The following is a 27164-nucleotide window of genomic DNA, read 5'->3' as shown; positions in this document are numbered from 1 at the left end:
GCCGAGCAGGGAGCCCGATGTGGGACTCGATCCCGGGACTCCAGGATCATGACCTGAGCCGAAGGCAGTCGCTTAACCAACTGAGCCACCCAGGCGCCCCTGTTTTAAATTTTTATGTGTTCAAATTTATCAATTTTAGGTTTCTTTTTTTTTTTAAGATTTTATTTATTTATTTGACAGAGATAGAGAGTATAAGTAGGCAGAGAGGCAGGCAGAGGGAGAGGGAGAAGCAGGCTCCTCGCTGAGCCAGGAGCCCGATGCGGGGCTTGATCCCAGGATCCTGGGATCATGACCTGAGCTGAAGGCAGTGCTTAACTGACTGAGCCACCCAGGCGCCCCTCAATTTTAGGTTTCTATGTATTCAGATTTATGAGTAATTTTCTTTATGGTGTCTGGGTTTCATATCAAGTATAGAAAAACTCGGGCCATTTTATTCAGTGAACATTGTGATCACAAGTGGTGGGCCTGTGAGCTTTTCAAAAACCTCTAAAACTGGGGCGCCTGGGTGGCTCAGTCGTTAAGCGTCTGCCTTCGGCTCAGGTCATGATCCCAGGGTCCTGGGATCGAGCCCCACATCAGGCTCCCTGCTCAGCAGGAAGCCTTCTTCTCCCTCTCCCACTCCCCCTGCTTGTGCTCCCTCTCTCGCTGTGTCTCTCTCTCTGTCAAATAAATAAATAAAATCTTTAAAACAAACAAACAAAAAAAACCCAAACAAACAAAAAAAAACCTCTAAAACTATTTGAAACCTGAAATAAAATATTTTTATTCCGAAAAACAAAAAGAAAATTGCAAAATATAAATAATGTTTAGCTGTAAATATAACGTTATATCAGCTTCATTAATTATTAAATTTAGTGTTCACAGGTTTTTTTTACAGTTTATCCAGTACTTTGCTGTGTCCTAACCACATGAATTTCAGTGGCTCTTACTCAGTCCATTCTTTATACTGACTCTGGCTAATTTCAAGCGTCCTAAAATAGTCATAGTCTCCTACATGGTCTACCTGCCACAGATCTTTAGGGCTGTCCAAGTCACTCCTTTTAGAATTTTCATCCTAACATGGAGGCCAAATTATGCCACTCCCTCCTTATAAATGCAAACTTTACTAGAGCACTCAAAACCACACTTCTCAGCATGGCTTAGTATGGCTCTCACAGCCCTGCATGGTTTGACTCAAGTCCACCCTGTCTGCTTTTGACCGTCTGTATCACTTCCCAGAGCCAGCAGACAGTTCTCTCAGTACTCCCTCCATTAGTGGTGTTTTCTCTCCGCAGTGCCTTTCTGTCTCCACTTACCTGGAATTTTACTCTGTCCTTCAGAGCTCAGCTTACATACCACCTACTTGCATTTTTCCTGATCCCTCGACTTCTCCACCACCACCCCCCCACCTCTTTGCTTGTATGTGTGTGTGTATGTGTGCACATTGCAATAGTTACTCTTTTGTGTTAAGAGTGTCAGACTTGCATATTAGCCTCTCAGCTATTAGTAAGTTCCACAGAGCAGGAATCTTATTGCATCCTTGGTAGGACTGGATAGCATGTACTCAATAAAATGGCCATTGAATCAAACTCCTTACCCTTCTATCTTTCCCTGTTTTGTTTTTTTTCTTTTTTGGCCTTTTGTTGTTGCTATTATGTTACATCACCTATGAAAGAGTATGTAAAATGTATTTGAAGAATATAAAATATAACTTGAAAAAAATGTACCCACCACCTAGCTTAGGAAATGCAACATTGCCAATATCTCTGAAACCTCCTGGGTGTGCTTATCCAATCGCATGGCCTTCCCTCCATCCCCTCTCCCAAGTTAACACTATCCCAAATTTTATAGTAATGATTTCCCTTATCGTTTTACTACATGTTTGTGTCTCTGAACAATGATGTTTAGTTTGGTCTATTTTTTTTTTTAATTTTGTTTAAGTGGAACCATACTGTATGTATTCTTCTGACTCGCCTCTTTCCTTCAACGTTATGTTCTGGAGGTACACTCGTGTGTAAAAGTATAGTTCATTAATTTTCAGTGTTGTATGGGATTTTATTGAAGAACTAAACAGTTTTATTTTCACATGTTATTCTTAATGGGCATTTGGGTTGTTGACTTTTGGGGTCTATCACGAATAGGAATAGCGCTGCTACACACATGTTGCAAACGTCTCCTAGAGAACACACGCACGAGTTTCTCTGGAGTGTGTAAGTAGGCGTGGGATGGCTGGGCGCAGGGCCCACGTGTGTTAGGTTTGACACAAGCTGTTGTCCATAGTGACTGCACGAGTGTGCACTCGGCCGTCCAGAGGGGAGCATCCCCCGCCCCAGCCCTCTTCCGTACCTTCGTACTGTCTGCTCTTAATTTCCACCTCTCTGCTGGGTGTGAAATGGTATCTCCGAGTTTTAATTTTCATTTCCCTGACTACCTAATGTGGTTGTTCATCTTTTCATATGTTCATTGCCATTTCTGTTTCATCTTGTATGAAATGCCTGTTTTTGCCTTTAGCCCAGTTGTTTCAGTGCATCTGAATTAATGGATCTTTGTTTCCTTGCTGATCTACGACGCCAGCATTGTCATAAATCAGGTTTCCATATATGTGCAAAAACATGGATAGCTCTCCATTCTAGCCCTTTGGTCTGTGTGTCCTTCCTGGGGGTGAAACAGGCCATCTTCATAATGAGTCTCCATATCTATAGGTCCTTGTCCCCTTCCTGTGTCTTGTGTGATTTGGGCCATTTGTTATTTTTTTAAATATATAAAAGTTCTGTAGAGGGATGGTCTGATTCCTAGGCCAGCTTTTTTTTTTTTTCATTTGCAAATTTTAAAGTTTAGTTAGTTACCCATTTAACCCCCTCTTCAAAGACAAAACAAAATCTTTCCTTTCACATTTACATATTTTTAGCCTTTTGACATAACCTACAAACCTATCATTATTCTGATCAAAGTAAAACACATAAACACTATTTTTGTTCTCTCCCTCATCCCATTCTTAAGATACAGTCTAAAAACCTCACAGGTTTTTTTTTTTAAAGATTTTATTTATTTATTTGACAAAGAGAGAGAGAGCACAAGTAGGCAGAGCGGCAGGCAGAGGGAGAAGCAGCCCCCCCCCCCCCGTGAGCAGGGAGCCCGATGCAGGACTCGATCCCAGGACCCTGGGGTCATGACCTGAGCCGAAGGCAGATGCTTAACCGACTGAGCCACCCTGGTGCCCCTAAAAACCTCACAGTTTTAAAAATGTGTTTGTTTGTTTGCTTCTGGGCAACCAAAAAAGGTGAATTTGATTTTCCTCACCCTTGCAACTGCACTCTCATGGCCCAGATCTCCTCACGAGGCCCCATCACCCACCGGCTGCTGCAACATTTCTCGTTGCTCAGGATCCCTTCCTGCTCAGCCCTTGCCTTCCCTGCTGGAGGACAGTCGTTTCCCTTTGTCTCACGGTAACCTGGTTTTCATATCTGCCCATTTCCCCGTCAGCTGCCGCCTGTGAGTTTCTGGACATCGTGGAGCTGCTGCTGCAGTCTGGCGCCGACCCCGCTCTCCGAGACCAGGACGGCTGCCTGCCGGAGGAGGTGACAGGCTGCAAGGCCGTGTCTTCCGTGTTACAGCAGCACACGACGGGCACGGCTTAATCGAAAGGCTGGAAACCCACACTCCGTAGCATCAGAGAGCGTCAGCGATGAAGGAAAACTGCAAAAATAATACTCCTTTTACCACCCGTCTTTGGTATACGTTGGCTAATAAAAGCGGTTCTGAGGAACTGGGATTCTGAAGTCTCAGCTGTTCATTCTCCTTGCATCCATGCCAGCAAGTGCGGTTCTGGTGATGGACATGTGTCCTGTGCATAATACAATCCAATTCTGCTGAGCGTGCGCGGAAATGTATCACCGTTCTAGAGGGTGGGGCACGGCGGAGACACATCGTATTTCACAATATTAAACTTGGCTGCTCTTTAAAAAAAACAAACAAAAAAACCCATACAGAAGCAAAACGTGACCGACAAAGTTGCCTGAAATCCCAGGACGGTAGAGATCAAGTGATCCTGTGGCCTTTTGCACGGCTGCTCTGAATAGGTAGCTAAAATGTCTCTTCTTCTTGGCAGACGGATTGCGAAGATAGAGAAGAAAGAGGGGTGTTAAGAAAAAGCAAGCAAAAGAAAAAGGGTAGAATTTTGTCATAAAAGGGGTCTAGAAATCAGAGGAATAACCAGATTTACTGAAAACCTCAAAACGTTGGGCATTTTAGAATAAGATTCAGCGACCTCACTTCAGGATCAAAGCACAGATTCCAGAGAATTCACTGGTTAGGTCGGGGTTCCTTAAACTCACCTTCACAGAATGGGGAGGGATTTCCCCAGGGCCCTTTTAATTGGCTCTGATGTCCCCAGTCGTTGCCTTTGGCAGTAGTCTCTGGAAACAGGCTCAGACCTGAACTGTGAGGCCTGTTTGAAATGTGAAATAGCCCATAATGCCCCAGTGCTTAGTTGTGATTGTAGTTATTTCTGGATACCAGGAGAGCTTTTATTTTTTTCATTAAAAACATAGACAAGTACACCACAGTGTTTCTTTAAAGGATAGACAAGTATGCCGCTGTTGAAACTGGCTCCCTATGTTTCCTCTTTAAGCCTCAAGAACTCCATCTGGGGAATCCCTTGACATTTCTCATTATATAAGGAAAGTAGATCATTGTCGTAGGAAGAGAAACGAAGTAAGAAATGATTTGAGATGCAAAGATGACTATTTAAAAGGCAATTTTTCCAACATGTCACTATTAAGAAAAGTAATAAACTTGCTTCGTGGAGCCCTTGACAGTGGACACAATTTCATTAGCTGCACCTAACCTGTCCTTCTGGAACAAGCCCCTTCAGAGCAGAAATGAGGCATGTGAATGCTGCTTATTTTGTGATTTTTCTAAGCTAATTTCTTATTTTCTGAGATGTAAACCAAAACCATTCACCAAGAATGATGAATCATGGTTTCTTAATTATCTGTAGAAGTGATGTGCATGTTAGTACATACTGAAATATTACTGTAATTCTGGTAGAGCTTTCTGTTCATTATCTATTCTTTTCCCATAATCCCAGCCACATTGCAACCTGCTATTAAACTAAATTCTCTCATGTTCCACATTGTGTTTTAACAAACATTATTCATTAGTTACAGTAAAAGTAACCAAGATGTTGCACGCAGCTTTCATTAATAGTACTTTGTGCATTTTAGGACATTAGCAAATCAAAAAGTGTTTAATTCATTTCAGATTTACAGGGTAGTTATCTAAGCAGAAAGCTATCAAGGAGCTCCTTTTCTCATTTCTCTTTTGTAGTTTGACCTTAAAATTTTTTTTTTTTAAGATTGATTTATTTATTTGAGAAAGAGAGAGCGTGCAGGAGGGCAGGGGCAGAGGGAGAGAGAGAGAGAGAGAGAGAATCTCAAGCAGACTCCCCGCTGAGTGCGGAGCCTGACTCCGGGCTCCATCCCATGACCCTGAGATCGTGACCTGAGCCAAAGTCAAGAGTCAGGCACTCAACTAACTCAGCGACCCAGGCTTCCCTGACCTCAAAATTTCTGAGACAGGTTTTTTAAACCTGTTTTGGCACATCTAAAACTATATAGATTGTTTTTAAGCAAAGAATATAGTTTGTTTTATATTAATTTTAAGGGTCTCAAATTTACATTCAAAGCTGTCACTAAAAACAGTCATCAACTTTACATTTTCAAGTGCATTCTAAAATCATTTTCCAAAATATCTATTCTTTTGTCACTGGAACTTGAATTTTCGAAAACCGTACTATCATGACAATCTGTGGATCATCTCCCTGTGGCTTGAGGGAAAGATTTCATCCAGAAATGTCAGAAAACTGGATCTTGGTTTGTTTTCATTCCCCTTAAATTATTGAATTATTATGTCGTGCATCACAATTCAGCCGGATCATGAGTTCCTTTGGCAAAAGCTGCAGTAGTTCCCACCAAGCAAAGAACACGAATTTACTGGAGCAGAAAGCAGCTAACTTCCCCAGATACGTGGCGAATCATCTCTTCATATAGTTCAGCAGGATAAAACCAGGACATAATTTAATTTAGCATAACTTTGGTTCTGCTATGCATATTTTTTTTTTCCTGGACAGATTAGTAATGTTCAAGCCCATTAGTATTTTAAAATATCATAGAAAACCTTTTTCCTTTTCCTGAAAGTTCATTTCTGGTCATGACACAAGTATTTCAAAATAATTGTTGCTTTTTTTTTTCCTAACATTTACTGAGATTGGAATTCAATTTACTTCATCCTCAGTTGAGACTCTCTGATTTGTTATTTTTATTATACATAATACTTTAAAAATTGAGTCTCCACTGTGTTCTCGAGCTGGAAACTAATTCAGTTGGAGTGGTCATAAAGCGGTGGATAACTAAAGACATTTGTCTGAGTTAGTAGTTACTTTTCGCACTTGAATTTTCTAGACTGTTTACAGGTTGCCTTTCTACTCTTACTTCATTCTCAGTTCTCGAGATGATAGTTTTTCCTATCTTCAGGTCCACCTCTGTAGATGTACGTGTACACATAAAAACATACCTAGCCCCATTTTCCTATGTCCCTAAAAAAAACCACAACAGGGAATTTGTTGCTTTTTCTTTTCTCTTTCCCGAAGATACTGTGATCAGAGCAACACTAGTGACTCTATTTTTTATTCATGACTCTCGTTTGCTTTGCTCTCCACCAACTAATCTAAGGGGCCCTGATTGCCTTCACAGTAGCTTTGATACACACTAGTGAAAAATGAGGAATAAAAAGAGAATCATGTAAATAATCATTAAAGAGGAGACAAAGAAAAATACCTGAATCGTTGTTATCTTCAGAACGCTTGCTTGAGTCTACTCAATCGGTGTTTTTTAACTCTTGGGGAGTTCCCGAACACTTTGAAAAAACTATGAACCTCTTCCCTAGAATACAGTGTTGTGCATGGAATTTTGAAAAGTTCACAGATCTCCTGAAACCCATCTATGGACTCCCCAGGGGTCTATGGATCCCACTAAGAACCCTTTTTCCTGACTCCTTGTTACAGTATTTCAAGAATGAGAAATCTTTTGGGTTTTTTTTTGTTTTGTTTTTTGGAGGGTTTTTTTTCAGATTTTATTTATTTATTTGACACAGAGAGACACAGCGAGAGAGGGAACACAAGCAGGGGGAGGGGGAGAGGGAGAAGCAGGCTTCCTGCAGAGCGGGGAGCCCCGATGCGGGACTCGATCCCAGGACCCTGGGATCATGACCTGAGCAGAAGGCAGACGCTAAACGACTGAGCCACCTCGGCGCCCCACATGGGGAAAATTTTGAAGAGACTATGGCCAAAAAGCTGGACTCTGACCTCTTTGACCTCTGATTCTGCTGCAGGACAGAAATGAGCCCACGTGTTCAATTGTGTGTGACTAGTGATGTCTTTTCATATGCAGTTAGTTTTTTTGACTTTTCAGAGGCTTTCATGGGCATTATATACTCTGTCATCCCTCCGTAGGGATCCTATCAAGTAGCCAGCACACGTGGTTATTAAGGCCACTTAAACAAGGACGAACTGAAGATACAAGCCGGTTACGTGAACTGCCCAGGGTCACAGAGGAGTAATAGAGTCACAGTTAGGACCAAAGCTACTGAATCTCAGCCTGTCTATTTGACAAAAGACTCAACGTAAAGTTTTAAAACTCTTCCTCCATTCAATCCAGATACTTTTTGAGAGGCTGCTGAATGACAGACACTGTTCTAGGCCACTGTCATTCCTTTTTCCCGTTATCATGGATACTTAGAATTACATGATGTTATCTCAAGATATTGCATGAGGTATCTTGAAAAGTCTCACAGGAATTCATAAATTTCTTATGAAAACCTAAATCTTTTAAACCCACTATAACTATGTCTCAAAGATGTAAGAAGTCAGCCAATTGGCCACATCTTGTTATCTCTTAGGCTCGTCAGGTAGGATAACAACCAAAGGATAATATCTGGAACTGTATCTATTATATCTTTTTTTTTAATGTTTCATCATTTTCCAGCTAAAAGGTTGCTATAATCAAGTGAACCTTTCTATTAGATAGGTATTTCTTAGCTTCCTGCCAGGTTTAACTGCTTGGCTATGGGTTATTATTCTTTGTACAGTACGGCATCCCTGAGGATTAATGAGCAAGGTGCATGATTATAGCAGAGCTGAGCGTGGGTTGCAGAAGGGGTTAGTGCCCAGGCTAATACATGCTTCAGTTGAACATGAAGACTTTCAAATGTTTAACATTTAACAGTTGAAAGATGAAAGGTTTCATCAAACTTCAAGTCTCCCAAAAATCCCCTTCATAAATAAATGTTTATCACAGAATAGGTATGTTATCCACCAGCCACAATTTAGTAATAAACATATTGAGTTTAAATATTTGTGAGTGAATCTCAAATCCCAATTCCTAAGGTATTTTGGATTAAATGTGTGGGGTTTTTTTTGTTTTTTTTTTTTAAGATTTTATTTATTTGACAGAGACACACAGCAAGAGAGGGAACACAAGCAGGGGGAGTGGGAGAGGGAGAAGCAGGCTTCCTGCGGAACAGGGAGCCCGATGCAGGGCTCAATCCCAGGACCCTGGGATCATGACCTGAGCCAAAGGCAGATGCTTAACAACTGAGCCACCCAGGAGCCCCTGGATTAAATATTTTAAGAGTAGTTACCACACTATATTTGATCCATTCTAAGGCACACTTTTTTTGGTTAGTGACACATAAACTAATGTGTCTTACAATCGTTACATCTTAACTTCAAGGACGTAACAGTAGTTATACCTTTTGTACAAGATTCTATGTACAAGCATCTTAATTGAACCTCAGAATAATTGTAAAAGTAGAAATGGTATTTTCTCTGTTTTGCAAGTGAGGGAATTGAAACAGAACTGTCAGGGAACTTGTCTGAGGTCCTATAAATAGAAATAGTAAGCATGCTCATCTTTTTATAGGCTTTATTATAGGTAAAGCACTTCAATCTACATGATCTCTTTTTTTTTTTTTTTTTTTTTTTCAGAATCAGGGTGATTATCCAAGCTTTGTGATACCAAGTCAAAAAGTTTTCCCTGTACGACGTTATCAGGATAAGCTACAGTGGAAACAAAAGCATCCATACTCAAAGGTACATTAATAATCAAGCCTCTTAATGGATTTTATATATACACATTGGACTTTGTCCTTATGACATAAAAAGCTTTCAGAGCAGTCTGTTGTAATCATGTGATTTGAAAGTTATGGTCATTATTGGAGCTTTACCATAAGCATCTTTAGTTATTTTAATAAGTATCCTTTCAGAGTTCCTTCATCTGAGAGATTTTGGGCCAAAGTAGAGTGCTTATCAGACTGATAATAATAATCACCTTCCATGTTGTACTCATCACCTAATGTTTATTATGCACCAACTGTGATCAATTTTTCAAATATGCATTAATTGGCATTACACTAAAGGATTGAACAGGAAAAGCTATCTAGCCTCATCTTTATTCACTTATCCTTGAAATAGTCTTGTCATGCTCCTCCCTGGAAGGAACTTAATGCTTTGTTCACCAGTAGTTATTGGGAGTTTGTGGCTTTTTATTTCTTACTACTTTTACTTTTATATATAAATTCTTCAGAACCTTCTTTCCTGTGTTTTGTTATATCACTTTTCTTGGCACAATTAAATGTCATTATCTTACATTTTCTACTGTCTCTTCTTTGGGGACTCATGTACTGAAGTCACTTCTGAAGGTGTGTCCCTTCCTCCTTAATAGGAAGCCTCCAGGCCCCCAAAACTAGATGGGGATATTCATAAGGTGCGTGCTAGCTTATACTCAAGACAGAATCTTCCTTTCTGATATTCTTCCTACATGGTCTTAGAAGGAACGAACATGAGTTTGCAGTAGAACACTGAGGTTAAAAACCAGATGGGAAACCTCCCGGGAGCTGCCCCTCATCACATTCATTTGCCTCATGGTGGAAGTCAGTGCCCTCCGTGTGGGTGTCTCTTATCGGTAGGGAAATGCCCCCGGAACCCAAACTCCTGCCTGCGGTGGCTGAAGCCGGGGCTCCAGGAGAGCCCTCGGACTGGAGCGGGGCCTCGGCCGGGGCCGCCCTGGGCGGCAGCAACAAATTCATCCTCCACACTGCAGCCTGGATTTATTTTTCCTCTCACTTGTGTAGCAATCCTGGTTTCCATTTTCATATTTAGAAGGTAAGTTCAGTTGATGGACACTCTGTGTAATAAAAAGCCCTTTTAAAGTACGTGCACACGTACACACACGGGATCGAGAGCAGCGCCGCCGGTGCCCACGGCTTTCACGGAGTACATTTGTAGAGCCCGGAGCTTAGTCCTGGATATGTTTATAGCACTTTAGCTCCGTTTGTGAGTTTGGAACCCTTCCAAAAAAGAAGAGAAAGACATATATTATTGTTTATAATCTGCTTTATTCCGCCAAACCTTAACTGAACAGACTTGTGGATTGCTGTCTAAATCCCTCAGTGCCTTTAACTACCGATACAGAAAGTGGTTAATGCGCATTCTAAACGAAGCTTGGCATCCACTCCAGGAAATCACTTTAATTGAGAAGCATTAAATGTTAAAATGATTCTAAAAAAATAATAAAGCCAGCGCACATATTGAGTATAAAAGTCCTGGCCCATCAGTAATATAGGTTCCTGGTTATCATTTCCCTCTAGCCTGGGTGAGCTTAAGCCGTGCAGTTGACAGGTGTCGAAAAAGTGACTTTCAATTCCCCAGGTCACTATCTGCAGGCAGCCGCCCATGAGCTGGCCATCAGGCAGGCAACCTTCAAGGGCTCCCACTTTAGAGGAGGGGAGGGAGCTGTCAACTTTATAGATGTTTGTTTTTCTGGAATAATAAGCTGGTCCCAGGTGACTAAAATATGAGATTGAACCCCAAAGTCCTTGCCTGGGCTTTCCATTGCTATGCTGCAGCCATCTGTTGAAACCTATTTACCATTTTAATGACCTTTTTAAAAAAACTGCTTATTTCCAGCTCTAAGTGTGTGCCAAGACCCCTTTTTTGGGTCTGTATTTTATCTTCCAGGAAGTTATTCCCAGCCTTTCCAAAATCCCCAAACCCCTCCCAGCCAACCGAGATCCTGGTGCAGGGTTGGCAAGCAAATGAGAGAAAGACAAACCTTAAAAACAAAGACAGAACTTTCCCTAGCTCTAGACAGCCCAGCCTCTGTCAGTCTTGAAAATTCCGGCCAGTTCAGTGGTCTGCCGAACAGCCTGAAGAACGAATAACTCACGTGGGCACCTTTTTCTCCTGGGAGCCCCCTCATGAAAGGAAGAACGTGTATCCTGTCAGGGGTGTCCTGTGCCTTGTACATTTAATTACAGAATAACATACCAGTTAATAGCATACCAAAGTCCAGTGTTTGTGCTCAGCGGGGGAGGTGGCCAAAGGAAAAATCACCAAAGGAAAGGGTTCTAAAGGAAGATCCCGAAATCACATTAGACAAAAATGAGAGAAGCAAATGAATGCAGAAGTCACCCAGGGACGAGTGTTGCATGCAAAAGCCCACACCCACTTTCTCCATAGGGATGCCACCCACTCTCCTCGGGCAGGAGTGCATCATCTAGAAGATTTCTGTTTAATAGTTTGGATGGCTTATTTTTATTACGTTTTAGAAATAGAATAAAAAAATTTCCCTTTTCCTACTGACTTGGCCCCATTTTAGAAACTTTGGGTTTTTTCTCCAGCGGCAGTGGCCGCTGCCTACTTCCCCAAGGCAGCCAAGCAAGCACGCCGCCCCAGCGCCTCCGCTCACCACCCCGTGCACAGGGCAGAGGGCATTATGAGGAACGCACCAGGAGTTCCAAATGACAAAACTGGAGTGGCATTCTTGTAGGGAGGTGTGGCAAAGGGACGCAACACTTTGCCTTTTAGACTGTAAAGGACGGTTTTGAAACTATGCCTCAAATGGCAAATCTAAGGAAATACATTCAGAGAGGCTAAGGATCACCTCTCGTGATTTTACTTCTAGTTTGGCAAATCAGTTAAAATTTACAACACAATGATTAGCCTTTGAGCTCTTACTATCCTTTTCTGATTTTAGCTGAGTCGAATCCTAGGCCCAAGGCGAAAGAAAGAAAAGCAGTGAAAAACATTTGAGTGTTGAGCCTTCATTTGTCCTCCTGAGTTTCTGTCTTATTTTATTCTTTCCGGACAGTGATTTCTTTCCTATATTCTTCTTTAAGCAGCTGTGTTTTTGAAAAGCCACTGTCAGAAAATCACACTGCTCAGGGGGGCTGGTTTCTAGTGACCAAACCAAAAAAAAAGGGGTGGGGGAGAGCGAGACAGACAGATCAGATCCTCTGCTTCCTTTGTGAGCTGAGAACACATTTCATAATTCCAGAAAGTTACTAGGTTGGCATCGTGGTGGCAGCTGTACACAGAGTACAGAGTGGAGATGGTCCTGTGATTGTCGGTCTGATATACTCAAAACGATCGCTAGCATCCTGAAAGCAAGAAGTCCACGTAGACAGGCTGGTGACAAGGGGTTTGAGGACGGAAGGCTCGAGACGCGGGGTGCAGTGCATACCCGAGCAGAATTCTCGGGCCCGACATTAGTGCCTCAGGAATACTCCGATGAGTAATTGAGGCGCAGCAGGGCCCTTCCTAGCCGCTTTGTGAATTTCCCTCTCAAGCACCCAAGGGACTGGGCTAGGGAAGGAAGCAGGTCCTCATGTCCAGAACCTGCTGCCTTCCTCCACCAACACTCCCACTCCCACGTGGTGCTCTCATCTTCACCTGTCCTGGCCGCCTTTCTCGGCCTAACCAAGTATTTACCAGAATTCCCTCTCCTGAGAGCAGAGATTCGGGTCTTCACTAAAAGACCTTCAAGCCCCCCAAGAATCTCGCTGGATGTCTGCCTGGGTGGTGGTGTCTTTCCCATGTAACGGCATAGACTGTGGGGCACGGCACGCGCCCAGGGGTTAGGTAGAGTCAGGACAAGCTGGTGGCAGCACTGGACTGTGGACTCAGGGGTCCAGAGCGCAGCCCCCCTCCCTTGTACCCAAGCGAGTTGTTCTTGTGGGCAGTGCTCCTCCCAAACTAGGATGACCGAGAAGCCAGCCCTACACTGTCTAAGGAGTCTCAAGATATTTCACCAAGTGCTCCAGGATAGCGAGCAGCTAGCGTGATGAGTGAGTTTTCTCTGCCCGTTCTCCCTTGGCAGACTCCATCAGCACTGTCCAGTGGAACTCTCTGCAGCGACTGAAGTGCTCTGTGTCCGTGTGTCCAAATACAGTCGCTGCTAGCCACGTGTAGCTACCGAGCACTTGAAACAGAGCCGGCATGAGGAAGGAAACTTGCAGTTTTATTGAATATTAGTCAATTTAAATGTAAATAGCCACGTGTGACTAGTTGCTGCCATATGGGACAGTGCACCTCTGGATCTTCTCTTCAAATACAACCAGTCACTAATGGAAAAAGCACTCTAGTTTTTCCTAGATGGAAGGCCAGCTCTAAAGAGATAGGAGGACTTCAGTATTCTTTTAAATCTTTTTAAAAAATATTTTACTTATTTATTTGAGAGAGACAGAAATAGTGAGAGAGAGCATGAGCAGGAAGGAGAGGGAGAAGCAGACTCCCCGCAGAGCAGGATGCTCGATGCGGGGCTCGATTCCGGGACCCTGGGATCGTGACCTGAGCTGAAGGCAGACGCTTAACCCATTGAGCCACCCAGGCGCCCCTGGACTTGAATATTTTTTGATGAAAGAAGCAGTGTTGCTTTTTCCATTCCAGCTAACCTTCAGATCCTGCACATTAATAAAGCCTCTTGCAGAGAAGAAATCTGAATGAGGACTTTTCTACAAAAGCTCATCAAGGAGCCCTGATAATTCTGATGAGGTGTTTGTATCCCTCTGTCCACCTCTCGCCCAAATATAGATGTTTGCACATACTTTAGGGAGAAAATGTTTAAGTGGGAAGGACTTTTAAAATGCAACAGGACAAACATTAAGATTATGTGGTCAGTGGGTTTTCTCTGCCCATCCCCTGAGCCTAGGAGCAGAGGATTGGGCCCCAGAAAATTGCTGTCAGAAAAACCAGAGCACTTCCTCTAATCGAACCTTTATTGAGCACTTCTGGTATTCATGGCTGTAAGTCATTCTGGCATTCAGAGTTGTAGTTTGGGTTTCCTTCCGGTGGTAAAAGGACCCCACATCGCCTTAGCTTTTTGTCCTAATTATATCAAGAGAAAGAAACATCCAGAGAACCAAAATGAAAAGCAAGACACATCCGCTTCTAAAGAATTTCCGTATTTATTTGACATAATTTTACCATACACATCTCATGCCAACACACAGGAACCATATACAAACAAACGCACCAGCTTCTGTGTTCCAAAGTCACATGGCAATAAATAAGGATGGGTGGGTTCTTTTTTTTTTCCTTCTTTTTTTTCTTTTTTTCTTTTTCCCCCAGGAAGTGAGACTTCATTTCTTTTTAACTGTACAAAATTTACACTGCCAAGAGTGAGGGCAACCGTCCAGAGCCTAGGGGACCTGGGGCTTTGAGGTCTGAACGCAAGTTCAGAGCAGCTTCTGGGAGCCTGCAGCCCTGAACGCATGTAGAGAGGTACAAATGATTCTTGCCTCTAGGTGGGCAGCAGACCAGAGCGGGGGTGTCCTTCTCTGTCCGCCTGTGCTCTGCCTCCCCAAGGAAAGGAATGCTTGGCACCCCTCCCAAACCTGCAGCCGCCTCCTCACCAGAGCTAGCAGCGAGAAACTGTGCTTTCCGTGGGGCCCTACCAAGCGGTGTGTGGGTGGGATGGCTTTGCCGTGCTCTCTCTTTTTGGCTCCAGTCACCATGTGAGCTCGGTTAGAGCAGCTGCTGCAGAAAGGGCCAACTGACCAAGTCCAAGAAAGAGAGAGCCAGTGATGTGCTTTTTTATTTAGCTTTCAGCATGCCCAGAGCCCGTCAGCAGCAGCCAATAAAACAAAACTCATTTCCGCTTAATTGAATTTTTCTTCATCTCACGGTTTCCAATTTTTAAAGTGCAGTGTTTAAAAATGAGCCTCCTCAGGCCTTCCAGCCCCTGCTGGCTGGGGAGGTCTGGTCATTATTTCGGAGGTTATAACCGAGTTGTCAGTCGGGGGTGGGGGGCGGGAAGCTGGGGGGGGTCACATGGGAGCGTGGGGGCCGGGTGCGCGCCGGCAGAGGGCGCGTCTGCTCAGCGGAGGCCCAAGAGCCCTCTCTGCGAGGAGGCAGGTGTCTCCCAATAACCAGCTCAAGCCTCAGAGGCATCAGTGCCTTTTGTTCTACGGCCTTCTTAGACTTTTTGCAACGGGAGCTTCATTATGAAGGTCTAATGGCCCCAGTGATCTTACTAGATTTCGTGTTTTACGCTGGCAAAAAAACCAAAAACAAAAAGACCGAGTTTTAAAGACACTCCAAAAGGCTTGCCTTCGGTCTTGTTCTCTTTCCCTGATGTTTCACTGTACTCGTTCACTGGAGTAATGTTGTGGGTACTTATATTATAGTCATAACTCCCAGATGGGGCAGGAAAGAGAAAGCACGATGGAGAGGAGTTGGCCTCGAGTTGCACACAAGTCCCTGCAAGGAGCCAGGCTCCCCAGCATGTGATTTACCCAGAGGGCCGGCTTAGCCCTTGGATTTGGTGTTTCGTCTATGCTTTTCTCACGTCTCGGCAAATGTAGATTCTTCCATAGCCGCTCAGGTCCCATTTTTGCTCATACCAATTACCCCTGGAAACCTGGGGGGCTGGGGGGATTTGTTTTTCTTTCTGTCTTTAATTTGCTCGTGGATTCCGAAGCCTCCTACCCTCAGGTCTACCAGCCAGGCGCTGCAGATAATGCCTGCTAGTTCTTTGCCTTCTTAGAGCCAAAGACAGATCCAAATATTGTAAATGCCCCTAGAAGTTCTCGCCTCATTTAAAAAAATTCATCCATATCGATTTAGTAAGGAGGAAACCGCTCCCATGTAGCACCTTATAGCTCAGGAATAGGCTATTACTATAACATTAGAGTATCACCATAATGAGCACTAGAGGAGTGCCTTTAAGAAAACCTCAAGGGGATGTTCTGTTCTTCTCCCTCTCTGAGCCACAGAAGAGCCAGGGAATCGTCTTGGCATGCGGTGGCTCCCCGGTGGCCCTGGCCCGTCCATACGCTAACCTCACGTGCAAGGACACCCACTTCAAATCTGAGGCCTCAGGGGGCTGTACTTCTAAATGAGGCACCAGCGTTTGCTGCTTCCTGGGGAGGTGGCTGTCGGGAACTTTGTTCAGGCTCCCCTGGCTTTCTGGCCAGCGCTCTCACAAGGGCTCTTCAAGCCAGCCGCCCCCACCAAAACCCAAGAGGCTGCTCCCCCCCATCAACTGCGCCGCTCACTGAGGGCCGCAGGAGACTTGTGTTATTAGCGGGAGTGAGGACAGCTTCCCCGTCTCCCACCCCTGAATCGGGAGTGAGCACGAAGATGTCACATACAAAACCAAAAACAGGTCAACTTCAGTTGATCTTAAGAAACCAGTGCCACACAGAGAGGGGGCCTGTCTCTCTGGGGAGTCCACCCTCCCTGCACTGTACGCACCAGAGATGTGAGGTGCCGCTGAGGTCTCGTGAGTCACTAGGCCACAGTCAAGCCGAGATAGTGGTCTGCGTGGGACAGTTTGTCACTGGTCCCCAGCCCGACACCGTCTTTCTCCTGCATCCTGGGAGCAGCCTGCGGAGACTAGTGTGTGAAAGAAGCTGTCCTCCAAAAGGACAGATGGGTCTTCCTTTCCTTCCTATGGCTTCTCGTCTTGCATGTGTGTCCCCGCCCCCACTCCCGGTGTCCCCACTGTTGGGGAATTCCCAGGAGCAACCTGCCTAGGCGGGACACACCCCCACCCCACCCCTGGAGCCTGAAGAAGCCTACGTTTGTAGACTCTCCAAGCAAAAATCACAGTAGATGCAACACACCAGACAATAAGGGGACAGTCCAAATTGAGCAGAGCAAACGGGGCCGGAAGGCTGAGCCCAGGAATTCACTGACTGCATATTTTAAAGAAGCTTGACTGACCTCCGTTTAGTCCTGGAAAGGAGTCTGCGGTGGATGCAGCAGCCAAAGTGGAGGTGTTTTATGTCTTCCTTTAGCCTGCCCACCGCGCACCTGAATCCCGTGGTCCTCAAAAGGTGGCGAAACATTCACAGAAGGAAGGGTCCCTAAGGTCTCTGGCCCTGTCACTTCATGTGAAAGAAAGACACTGCCTTCTCACCCTTTCCTACTCTCTTGTCTAAGAAAATGGAAGCCGGGAGAAGCCGGCCACCGTTTCCCAAGGGGACTGGACGGACGCCCACTTCGCTAACCCGCACGCAGTGTGCGCTGGAGAGCTTCCTGACGGACAGAGGTGCGGTGCATAAAGTAGGACCTGCGGCACCACTCACTCACTCACTCACCCTGGCGTGTCCCCCCGTGGGGGGTCCGCAGACCGAGGGGCGGTTGGTGGGGGCAGCTCGTAGAGCAGGGGTCGGCCCTGCCCTTGCCTCGGGCCTCAGGCTGGGTGAGGGGCCAGAGCACACCCGCGCGCTGAGAGCCCTCACTGCCCCTGGCTGGCGAGCTCGGCCTTCCTGAGCGCAGGCCTGGGGCACCTCGGGGCCTGGCCCGAGTCCAGCCAGCAGCCCAGAGAGACGCAGCCCAAGAACCACTTGGAACCCTCTGGGCGATCTTAGGGCTGCTCCCGAGTGATTCCTCCCAACCAAGCTGGGCCAAAAAGCATTGCTGGCTCTTGGAAGATACCAAAACTGTCCAAGTGAGTCAGCTACCACAGAGAAAGCTCTCCTTTTGCAAGGTCTGGGGCGGGCGGGCTGCCGGTGGGATGGGCTCGCAAACTCATCTACACCCACTCCTGCAAAGCAGACTCAATGCCGTTTCAGCCTGCGGGATGGGGAGCTCTGGGAGCACGTCTGCTGACACGGCTAAGCGGACCGCACGCTTAGAATCCACATGCGCCTGCGCGTCTGCGCTGATTGTCCTTCTGTTCTCTCCGTATTTTAGCTTGGATCACTTTGTAACCCACAGCCTGTCTTGTGGAATAAATGATACGAGCAAATTAAAAAGGCACAGTGTGCACCGAGGGGACTCGTCGGGCAGTCGCTGTGATGGTCCAGGGCCACTCAGCTCCAGCCTGAGTCACCTGCAAGGAAAACCACTTCTTGCCGTCAGGGATTCAGTGATAGGGATGGGATCTCTTTAAAACCAAAACTGACAAATATTATCTGGCTTGTACTTCTGGGCAGGGAAGAAGTCATATTTTTCACAGCAAAAAAAAAAAAAAGGGAAGAAGAAGGAGGAGGAGAAGGGGACGTTTTCAATATCAAACGGTGGCCATCAAAGTTTTCACTGACATTTAATAAGTGACTTTTTATTTTCAAAATTAGAGTTCAATAGAGTGGTCCAGAAATCACTTTTATTATACTCAAGGGCCAGGATGCCTCTACCTCAGGAATCTCAGTTCTGGTGGAGAGAAGTGGTTCGGGAGGCATCTCAGGAGACACACCAGTCGGAGCAGAGTTCCCAAAGGCCAAGGTGGCCTGACGGTCACCTCGTGCTGCCAAGCACCGAGCAGCCAAAGCCTGGAAGCAGGGCGGGGGTAGGAAGCCGCCAAGCAGCACCCTAGCGCTCTAGGCTCTGCACCCCTGTGCTGTGTCCTGAGAGGAGGCTGCCTTCCCGCTACTTCCCCAGGGTAACAGGGCCCTACTGTGGTCTGGTCTCTCACCCGCCTAGGGATCAGCGGAGGACTTCCATTGAAAATAATGGAAATTCACATTGGTGCACTTTTGATCCTTAAAAGGCAAGTCTCTTTTGATCCTTGAAGATATTCTCTCAAGCCAGGACGGGTAGGGTGGGGAGGAGAGATGTTTAAAAAGGAGGATGATCCATTTCATCGAGCCAAGAGGCTGGGCTCGTTGGGAAGTCAGGATAGCCTACACTGCTTCCTGTGGAGATGTCAGAGGTGGGTCCCCCAGCCATGGCTCTCAGCGTCTGGCTCACTCCCTGCCCTGCATGCCCAATGATGCCCAAATTACTGTCCACCGTGTAATCCAGCCCATTGAGCAAAGGAGCGTGGGATGGCAGGGACGATATGGAGGAGGGAGACTGGGGGATTCCATAGGGGCTCCCATCCCTCAAGTCCTGATAGGATTGTCCTGTCCCGTCCATGGAGAAGCTCCCATTCATTAACTGTCCGCCTGAAACGTCCCCCACGTTGCCATAAATCCTATTGGTGTGGCCAAGTTCTGAGAGAATTTGATCCTCTGTGGACAAAAGAACGGAGATTTATTGTCAGCGGCCAGGACTCCAGTGGTCCCTGTTCTTCACAACCTAGGAATACCCATGACCGAGAAAGACACCCAAGGATGGCAGACGCCTCACTGCCATGCATGAGTCAGACGCCAACACTCAACCTGGCAGCCAGAGACTGACCCGAATCGAGGGGAAACACAGAAGAAACACTTGCAGAGCCTGAAGGCAGATCCCAGAAGGCTGGACAAATGTCTGCTGAGTTTGTTGGTCCCATGTGGCTCACGGACTAAGATGGCTACACTAAAGAATATGAATGCCTGAGGTTTGTGGGTCATACATTATCAGCCTCACAAACGGAAACTACGTGCTGACAAGATTTAATCTGAAAGCTTTCAGGCTGAGAAAAGTGCTTGGTTTCCGTTGGTTGGGAAAGAAGCAGGCCCATGTGGTAAGGGTAGCTGAGGGCCACTCTTAGGCATGTATACAAAATCCTTCTGGTCTACCTGGAAAAGTGGTTCAATGTCAAAGGACTCAGTTTCTCTATCAAATAAGCTCTTCGCTGGGGACAAAGTATTGACTTGATTAAGGCAAATGGACCTTCTTGTTTCTTGAAGAATTTCATTAAGGGTTTCTAATGCATCCTGTGCTACCCAGAAGAATTCATCTCTCCAACAGAGGCGAGTGGTTTTAGTCTTAAGAAATAAAGAGTTCTGTAATTACCCAGAGAGACCCATGACGTGTCAACCTGGGGTCCCACCTGCACCCAACAGAAAAGAGCTACAAAGCAAGATGTAATGATCCTGCATGTTCCAGGTGTTGATTTTGGCAGCTCAGATCAGATTAAGTGGCTTTCCTAACTCCACCAACAGGACTGGAAGGTGAGCATAGGCTCTTGAACCCTTCCCAGGCCCCACAGGACAGATCTCCCAAGTGAGCGACAGTCCTCTGAGGGCATCATGCTCTGGCTGGCAGCAGGTTCCATCCTCTGCCCCACGAACTTCCTTCTCTATTCCCACCCTGGCCTGTGCATCAGCTCCCATCAAGCCTCCCCAGACTAGACTTCAACACCCATTCCTTCTGACAACCTGCCCTAAGCCTGCCCCCCACCACTCCACCCTGAAAATGAAAAGGGGGAAGGAGATCTCATGCTCTTTAAAGGAGGCAGAACGATGAAGGCTCAGCTCCACTGGAAAATGGCCATTATTTGGCCTTTCGCCGACACCTGTCATTCCATACGACCCTCTGTGGGCGGAGGGGGGCGGGGAGGGGGGGCACGCTCCCTGTGGGGACAGTCATGACTTCCAAGCGTAAAACTGTGCTGAATTTCACCCAAACACATCCACAGTCAGTTGTGTTCATCGAACCCCACAACAACACTGAGATGGGCGAGGATGTAGCTATTCCCCATTTACAGATGTGGAAACTGAGGCTCAAGAAAAGTGAATCGATCTGAGAGAGCCCCAACCGGCAACCAGATTTCTGAGGCCCCCCACCCACCCACTCACTACTCTTTCTATCCACCCACAACAGAGGACCTTCCATAGCTGAGGACTCAGTAACTGAGAATAGTTATGGCTATTTGCAAACAACCTCGGGATCCCAAACATGCAGTGGTTCGCCATTTTGCTGGTGCACAGATTCGAATGTAGCGCATGCTGCAAAGCTTCTGTGCAGGGGACAGGATGAAGTGAGCAGTAGGAGAGGGGATTTCAGAAGTGAGGCCTGTCCCCATCCTGCATGCACTCACAGTATTGCTTTCCCAGGGCAAAGGGCCTCCTGAGCACGACCACCCCACCACCAGGAGAGGAGGAAGTGGTTACTCCAGGGGATCCTGGGAGGGAGGCCAGGGCCCCTGCAAAGGAGGGGAATGCAGGAGAGGGGCCGAGGGCAGGGGCCGAGACACACAGCTGTCTGTTCCCAGCTACATGGGCCGGTGAGAGAGCCCCAGTCAGCAGGAAAGGAGGGGAGGCCTCGGGGCCCACGGGCCTGGGGAACCCAGCTTCCACATTGCAGCAGCAGAACTCTCTTGTTTCCTACTCTTTGTCCCGTCTCAAAGGGCGACTGCCACCCCCCACCCTTCACTGCAAGTCTCCGGGAAGAGCCTGGCTTCGGGAGGCGGTTGTCAAGGCCTCAAGAAAGATCCCCCCTGCGTGTCAAGAATTACTGTGTCCCAGGGGCCTTTCCTAAGGCCTCGGCCTCGCCCCTCCAGCCCTGCTCACCTCGGAAGCTCAGCTCACTGTCACTAACCCCACAGTCCTCTGCAGAGCTCTCCTTCTCCTGCTTGCCGCCGCCCCGGCTCCGCTTGACGCTCTTATAGAACTGCCCCCAGCGATGCCGCCCCGCGTCCTTCTTCAGGCGCTTCTCCTTGGCCCTTCGGTTCTGAAACCAGACCTGCCACACAAGCAGAAGGGACGCGCTCAGGGGGTGTCCACCGCAAACCCAAGGCCCCCGGGGTCCCCAGGACAGGTAGCTGGAAACAAGCCCCGAAGCGTCGGTCGAGCTCGGGGCCAGGCGCACGATGGGCCCCCTCTGCCTCCGTCTCTGCCTCCGTCTCCGCTTCCACAAGCTTCCCCGGGTCCCGCCCAGAGCCCAGCTCCCCCCAGCGCTCCCTGAGCCTCCGTCCTGTAGAGCGAGAGGGCACAGAGCCGCACCCCAGCCCAGGCCACCCCGACGGCGGAGGAGGCCCAGGGCCCGGGGCCTCACCTGCACGACCCTCATGTCCAGGCCGGTCTCCGAGGAGAGCTGCTCCCTCACGTGCCGGGCAGGCTTGGGGGAGTTCTTGTAGGCGTTCTTTAACGTCTCCAGCTGCTTCGCTGTGATGGTGGTTCTGGGCCGCTTGGCTCCGGCCTCGGAGTCATCTGCAGTGAAGACCCCTCCTTACTGGGGTCTGCCTGCCCAAAGCCGCTGGGGCGCATGCCCTGCCTCCTCTCCTCATTGCCCACCGTGGGCAGAGCCGTGGGAAGGAATGGGAACCACCCCCACGGAGCCCACTCCTCCCCACAGGCCTTCCCGAGTGACGGAAAAGCGAGGACAACGGTCCCTCCCTCAGCTCCCCGCCCGTCCCCGTCCCCTGCCAGCCCAGCCACACGGGCTCCCACCAGACTGAAGGTGCACAGTTCCACGTGCCTCCCGGAAACGGCGAACACTCTGGCCCGACAGCCTGTGAACCAGCTGCTGGGCTGTGGAGGCCAACGAGCCCGGGTGAAGGACGTGTGCGCTGGGCTGCCCCCGACACCTCTGCCCCTCCTCCCCTCGGGAGCCTCCCGTTTCCCAGGTCCCTTGCGGTGGCCTTGCTGAGCTCAGCAGGGGTAACCAGCACGTTCACTAGCCATCTAGCAGTGTCCACCAATTACGGGTCAGAACCCACTAGTGGGTTGTCCTGTCAATTGAGTGGATCAAAAACTTTGGGGGGGAATATGGTGCGTGGGATGGGATGGGATAGATGAGGGCAAGTATGGTTTCACAGGACTTGCTTAAGTGTTCACGGTATGAATACATGTGTGCTGAGTTGAAAATGAGTTTCTCACTCGGGGTCATAGTCAAAATTTTTTGAAAACCACTGGTCTGAAGAGTGTTCAGGACAACACACGGACCGATCCACAGTCTTCCGTGGATTCTGAGCAGATAAGCCTGGCGTTCCGGTAGTCAGAGGCTGGTTTGTTCAGTCTGGTACAGAGGCGCCTGGGCGCATGCGGGAGCACACAGCCAAGAGCGGACGGTGCCTCTCCTCTCCTGGCACTAGATGCTAGACCTCTGCCCGTTCTCCGCAGGGCACCCCCGAGTCCACACACCGCCACGGCGTCCCTGGCTCTCTGGGCCTTCTGTGTTCCTTTCCCTGGGTCCTCTAAAATGTCCCTGCTACATTCCTACCTTCCTTTCCTTTCAAGAAAACCCTCTCTTAGGATCAATAATGGCCAACATTTGCTAAGCACCTACGATGTGCCTGGTGTGATCTGAGAACTTGATGTGCAAACAATCCTCACAACAATTCTGAAAAGTGTTTCTTGCCGCTGGAAGACCTGGGTTCAACTTTCTTGCTGAGTGAGAGGGTGACGTGGGCAAGTCCCCTCCCCGCTCTGAAGCCCGGGGCACCAGCGCCTGCCCTGAGTCGGGTGGCACGCCGGCCCGAGTCTGCAAGGCAGTCATGCACACGGCGGAGGGAGGATGAAGTCCCCAGTCCTCTCTCCTTGGGCTGTTTTCTGCTGGGCGGAGACGGAGGAAAACCTCCAAAGTTCTTTGATTCTGTCATAAGTAATCCATCCCTTCTGCCCCTATTTATAGAGACAACAACAGGACAGCATTTGATGCCAATATGAAGTAGTGCACTTTTAAAACATCTCTACAGTCTTTAGATCTAAAATTTGAAATAATGAAACCAGCAAAATAATGTACTTCATCAAGAATTGTCTAATTTTTAAATAGGCCGGCCTAGTGACTTAGCAACTGTTTTCACCGTGGCCACTGGGATCTACCCGTCATCCTGGGTTGGCGGCCCATGGTTCAGAACTGCCGTCTACGTGCACAGGACTTTCTTCTTGCGATTATGGGGACTATCATGCTGTTATTTTAACATTCACTGTTATTATAATTTAAAATCTTTTTTATATCCTATAACAATGTCATCCAAGTATTCATTAAGTAGTGGTGGCAGTGCTCGTGCTGAAAAATGTACCCAAAAATCAATAACTTTGGTACGGAAGTTAAATGTGATAAAACGCTATGAAGAAGGCCAAGCAAGACCATGATATCCTAGGCCGTTAATTTAGGAGAGAGCATTCTGCAAGGTATTAGAGATAGTGCTGAGAAAATAAAAAGTAGCATTAAGGCAAAGTTACACTTCACCGGTTATGGATTTATGTGCTTCCAGAATACATCCCCCCCTCCTACTTTTTACATTAATTCCTATGGGAAAATTAGTCTTAAAATATGTTGGTTTTGAATTATGCAGGGTCTCCTAGCACTTGTCCCTGGCATAAAATGCAACCTCATTATATTGAAAATGCAAATATCCAGGAAGATGTAACAAATGAACAAAATCATTCACACGAAGATACAAATAGCTGATATTAGGTCCTTTGTGTAGCACAAGGGGAGGGAACTGTGAGCCTGAAAGGGGGTTTGGATCAGCAAAGAGGAATTAAAACATAAAAAGAACCAAATGTCCCAAAGCAGACCAAGTCCCCTGCTGCACTCAGGGTCACCCGGATTTCACAGGATGGAGTGGCCTCTGCACGGACAGCCAGAGGCAGTAGCAAGGCATCAGGAATACTGTGTAACCTTCGGTTACTTGAAAACCTAAAGCAGATCTCACCCCCCTGTTGACATTCCTCTTCCTCGTGGCTCTCACCCTCATTCAGCATCCCATTCCACAGGCGCCATCCTATGAAAACCTCAGGAAACAGCCCTGTGTGGCAGGTGCTATTACCCGCCCCCCCCCATACACAGCTGAGAAGCCAAGGCTCAACCAAGGGGGCCCCCAAGTTAGTGACTGAGCAGAGATGTCCACCAGCCTCTGATGCCAAATCCAGTGTCCTCCAGAGGTCTGGTGTGGCACAAACAATCCTTGATAAAGGTGTTGGCTTCACTGTCATTCTTGCCTCCCCAGCTAGGCTCCCCCTCCTCGTGAACCATCCCCAGCAGAGGTGGATGCCAGGCCATGAATGCTCAGGGTCTAAACAAGGCCTCTGATGAGGAGAAGCAGCCGGTGGCCTGGAGGGAGGTCACGCATTCCTGGTATCTCTGGGGAAGGGCTTCAGAGTTCCAAAGGCAGCTTGGGATCTCTGAGTCCATCTGCTTTGATGGTTTATCCCCGACAAGATGCCCTAATCTTCTCGGACATCATAATTGACTCCAAAGCAGCAACATCGGGGGGGTTTTAAGGAACCCGAGTAGATGAATACATTAAGGCAAAGAGCCCAGGAACAGGCTTGCTGAGGCCCGGGAAAGAGGAGAAAGGGGACTTGAAGGCCAGTCCATCCCGAAAGGCCAGCACTGTGGGGGTTCTGGGAGAAGAGAGTGGAAGCCTCTGACTCAGGCGCCCAGGAAAGATCTAGAAGGAGATGCATGAAATTGTTGTTGCTTTTTTTTTCCATCAAGCCCAGAGCTGTTGAGAGCTGCTTTTTGCAGTAACACCCTGAGTTGATAAAAATTCTAGTCAAAGGCAAATGACCTTGATGTTTTGTGAGTTTGTGCATCTGAGATTCCCAGGTGGAATTTGGCCAAGTGCCAAATCTGGAGCCAGGGTGAAGGGCGCAGCGCCTGGGGGCACAGCTGTGAGTGAGGAGCAGAGGTGGGGCTCCAGGGAAGGGAGAGGGAGCTTGGCCTTCCTGGGGGTCGAGGCCCTGGAAAGGCCCTGGGCTGCTCGGGAACATGGCGCTGGAGGGGAGAGCAGCTAACCCTGCGGCCTGACATCAGCATCAGCCTTGTAGAGGTCTCCACCGCTGACCCTGGACAACAGGCAGGGTGGGCGGGAAGTCCTGGGGCTGACTGGAGTCTCTCGGAGCGTGAAGACTGGCTCCTGCATCAGGGACTCTGGGAGACGCAAGGGGTCCTCACCTCACAAGGAAGGGGGAGGCCCTGCCCTCGACAAGCCCGTAGTCTGACAGGGGAAACAGAACGCAGTTAGCTAAGTATGAGCCGACGGAGGCCACACTCCTGCTCTCCCCGACGGAAGCCTTTGAGGTGTGGGGGCACCAAGGTACGTGTGCACCCCAGTACACAAGACTGGTGAGCAACCCCCAGGGTCCACGGTGGACAGAGCCCCCTCCCAGCCCCCTCCCAGGTGAGGAGCCGCCGGTGGGAAGAGCACAAGGTCCCGGCTGTTGTTCAGCCTCCGACCAGCGTTGGGGCCGGGCCTGCTCACCACCCGACACCCGACTGAGGCTGCAGCGAAGCCAGCCCGGGCTCAGGGATGGGGGGTGATGTGAACTGTCCCACAGGCGTCTGGGGACGCTTCTCAGAGCAGGCAGGGTGTGAGCAGGGCTCTGAGGGAAGGGCTCCGAGGCAGGGCTCGGCCCAGACAGAGGTCCGCAGCAGGCGGCGTGAGGGCCGGCTCGGCTTACCGTTCTGCTTGGCCGTCTCGTAGTCCTCCTTGCACACCAGCCGCCCGTCCTCCATGAGGTAGAACTCGTCCCCCGTGGCCAGCTGCCGGTTGCAGATGATGCAGGCGAAGCAGTGCAGGTGGTAGACGAAGTCCTGCGCCTTACGCACCACCTGGGTCGGGGGGATGCCCTGCTGGCAGGCCGTGCATTTTGTGCCGAAGCGTCTGTCAGGGCAGCACGAAGGGGTTAGAGCATAGTGGGGGGGGGGCTGTCTGTCCCCCCACGTCGCATCATATCAGCCCCTCTCCCACCCACCACTCCAGGCTGTCCATGGGCATCGATGCCCACGGCCCCCCACCCCCTGGTCTCCGGCTAGCCGCCCCGCTTTGTGCCCCGGGCTCTTGAACCGCCAAATGAAGAGGCTGGAGCAGAGCGAGTCTCCAGTGCCTCTTCTGAGGCTGACACGCCAGGGCTCCCACCTGCCCGATCAGTACGCCCTGAGGCCCCTCTGAGCAGGCGGCTTCAGCCTCCGCACCCTGGTCTTCAGCTTTCCGCTGAGGCCTCGAGGACCAGCCCCACCGGGCAACTGCGTGTGTTCATGGGCATCCAGCGAACGCTTCTTCACGTGCTCCCACGAGAGGAGCCAGGAGACCCCACATGCCAGTGTCCACAGTGCAGTTCTGGAGAAACCTGGCTTTGGCAACAAGAGCAGGGCTCTCCCAAAGGCTTCTCTCTCCCGCCTCTCCCCTTCGCCCGGCACACCCCAAAGCCCTCCAAGCCAGCCTCCATCCCCTTCCCATGCACAGCCCCTGAGATGTGCTGGTCTGAGGTGAGCCCAGGAATCTGCATTTTCACACCCC

General features: G+C 48.5%; 2 protein-coding genes across 4 annotated transcripts in view; one reads left to right on the top strand and one right to left on the bottom strand.

Annotated features, from left to right (window-relative positions):
- Positions 1-3764, top strand: part of ACBD6 (acyl-CoA binding domain containing 6) — a 218849-nt gene extending 215085 nt beyond the window's left edge. For 2 of the 3 annotated variants that reach the window (XM_035010562.1, XM_035010560.1), the window contains one exon: positions 3463-3764. In XM_035010562.1, the coding sequence (XP_034866453.1) occupies positions 3463-3617 (155 nt within the window). In that variant the 3' untranslated portion in view covers positions 3618-3764. The remainder of the gene's footprint in view (positions 1-3462) is intronic. The other variant, XR_004680266.1, reaches the window with a different exon arrangement.
- Positions 3765-18880: 15116 nt separating this feature from the next.
- LHX4 (LIM homeobox 4) overlaps positions 18881-27164 on the bottom strand; it is a 39901-nt gene continuing 31617 nt past the window's right edge. Inside the window, exons 3-6 of the mRNA XM_035009548.1 lie at positions 26326-26528; positions 21968-22122; positions 21484-21655; positions 18881-19275 (exon numbers count right to left, since the gene is read on the bottom strand). Coding sequence (XP_034865439.1) covers positions 18881-19275; positions 21484-21655; positions 21968-22122; positions 26326-26528 — 925 coding nt within the window. The remainder of the gene's footprint in view (positions 19276-21483; positions 21656-21967; positions 22123-26325; positions 26529-27164) is intronic.

Source organism: Mirounga leonina, unplaced genomic scaffold, assembly GCF_011800145.1.
Source record: "Mirounga leonina isolate KUSES-001 unplaced genomic scaffold, KU_Mleo_1.0 Mir_154, whole genome shotgun sequence".
Classification (NCBI taxonomy): Eukaryota; Metazoa; Chordata; class Mammalia; order Carnivora; family Phocidae; genus Mirounga; species Mirounga leonina.
Note: the sequence above shows the minus strand (reverse complement) of the source record. Positions and strands in the feature narration are given on the sequence as shown.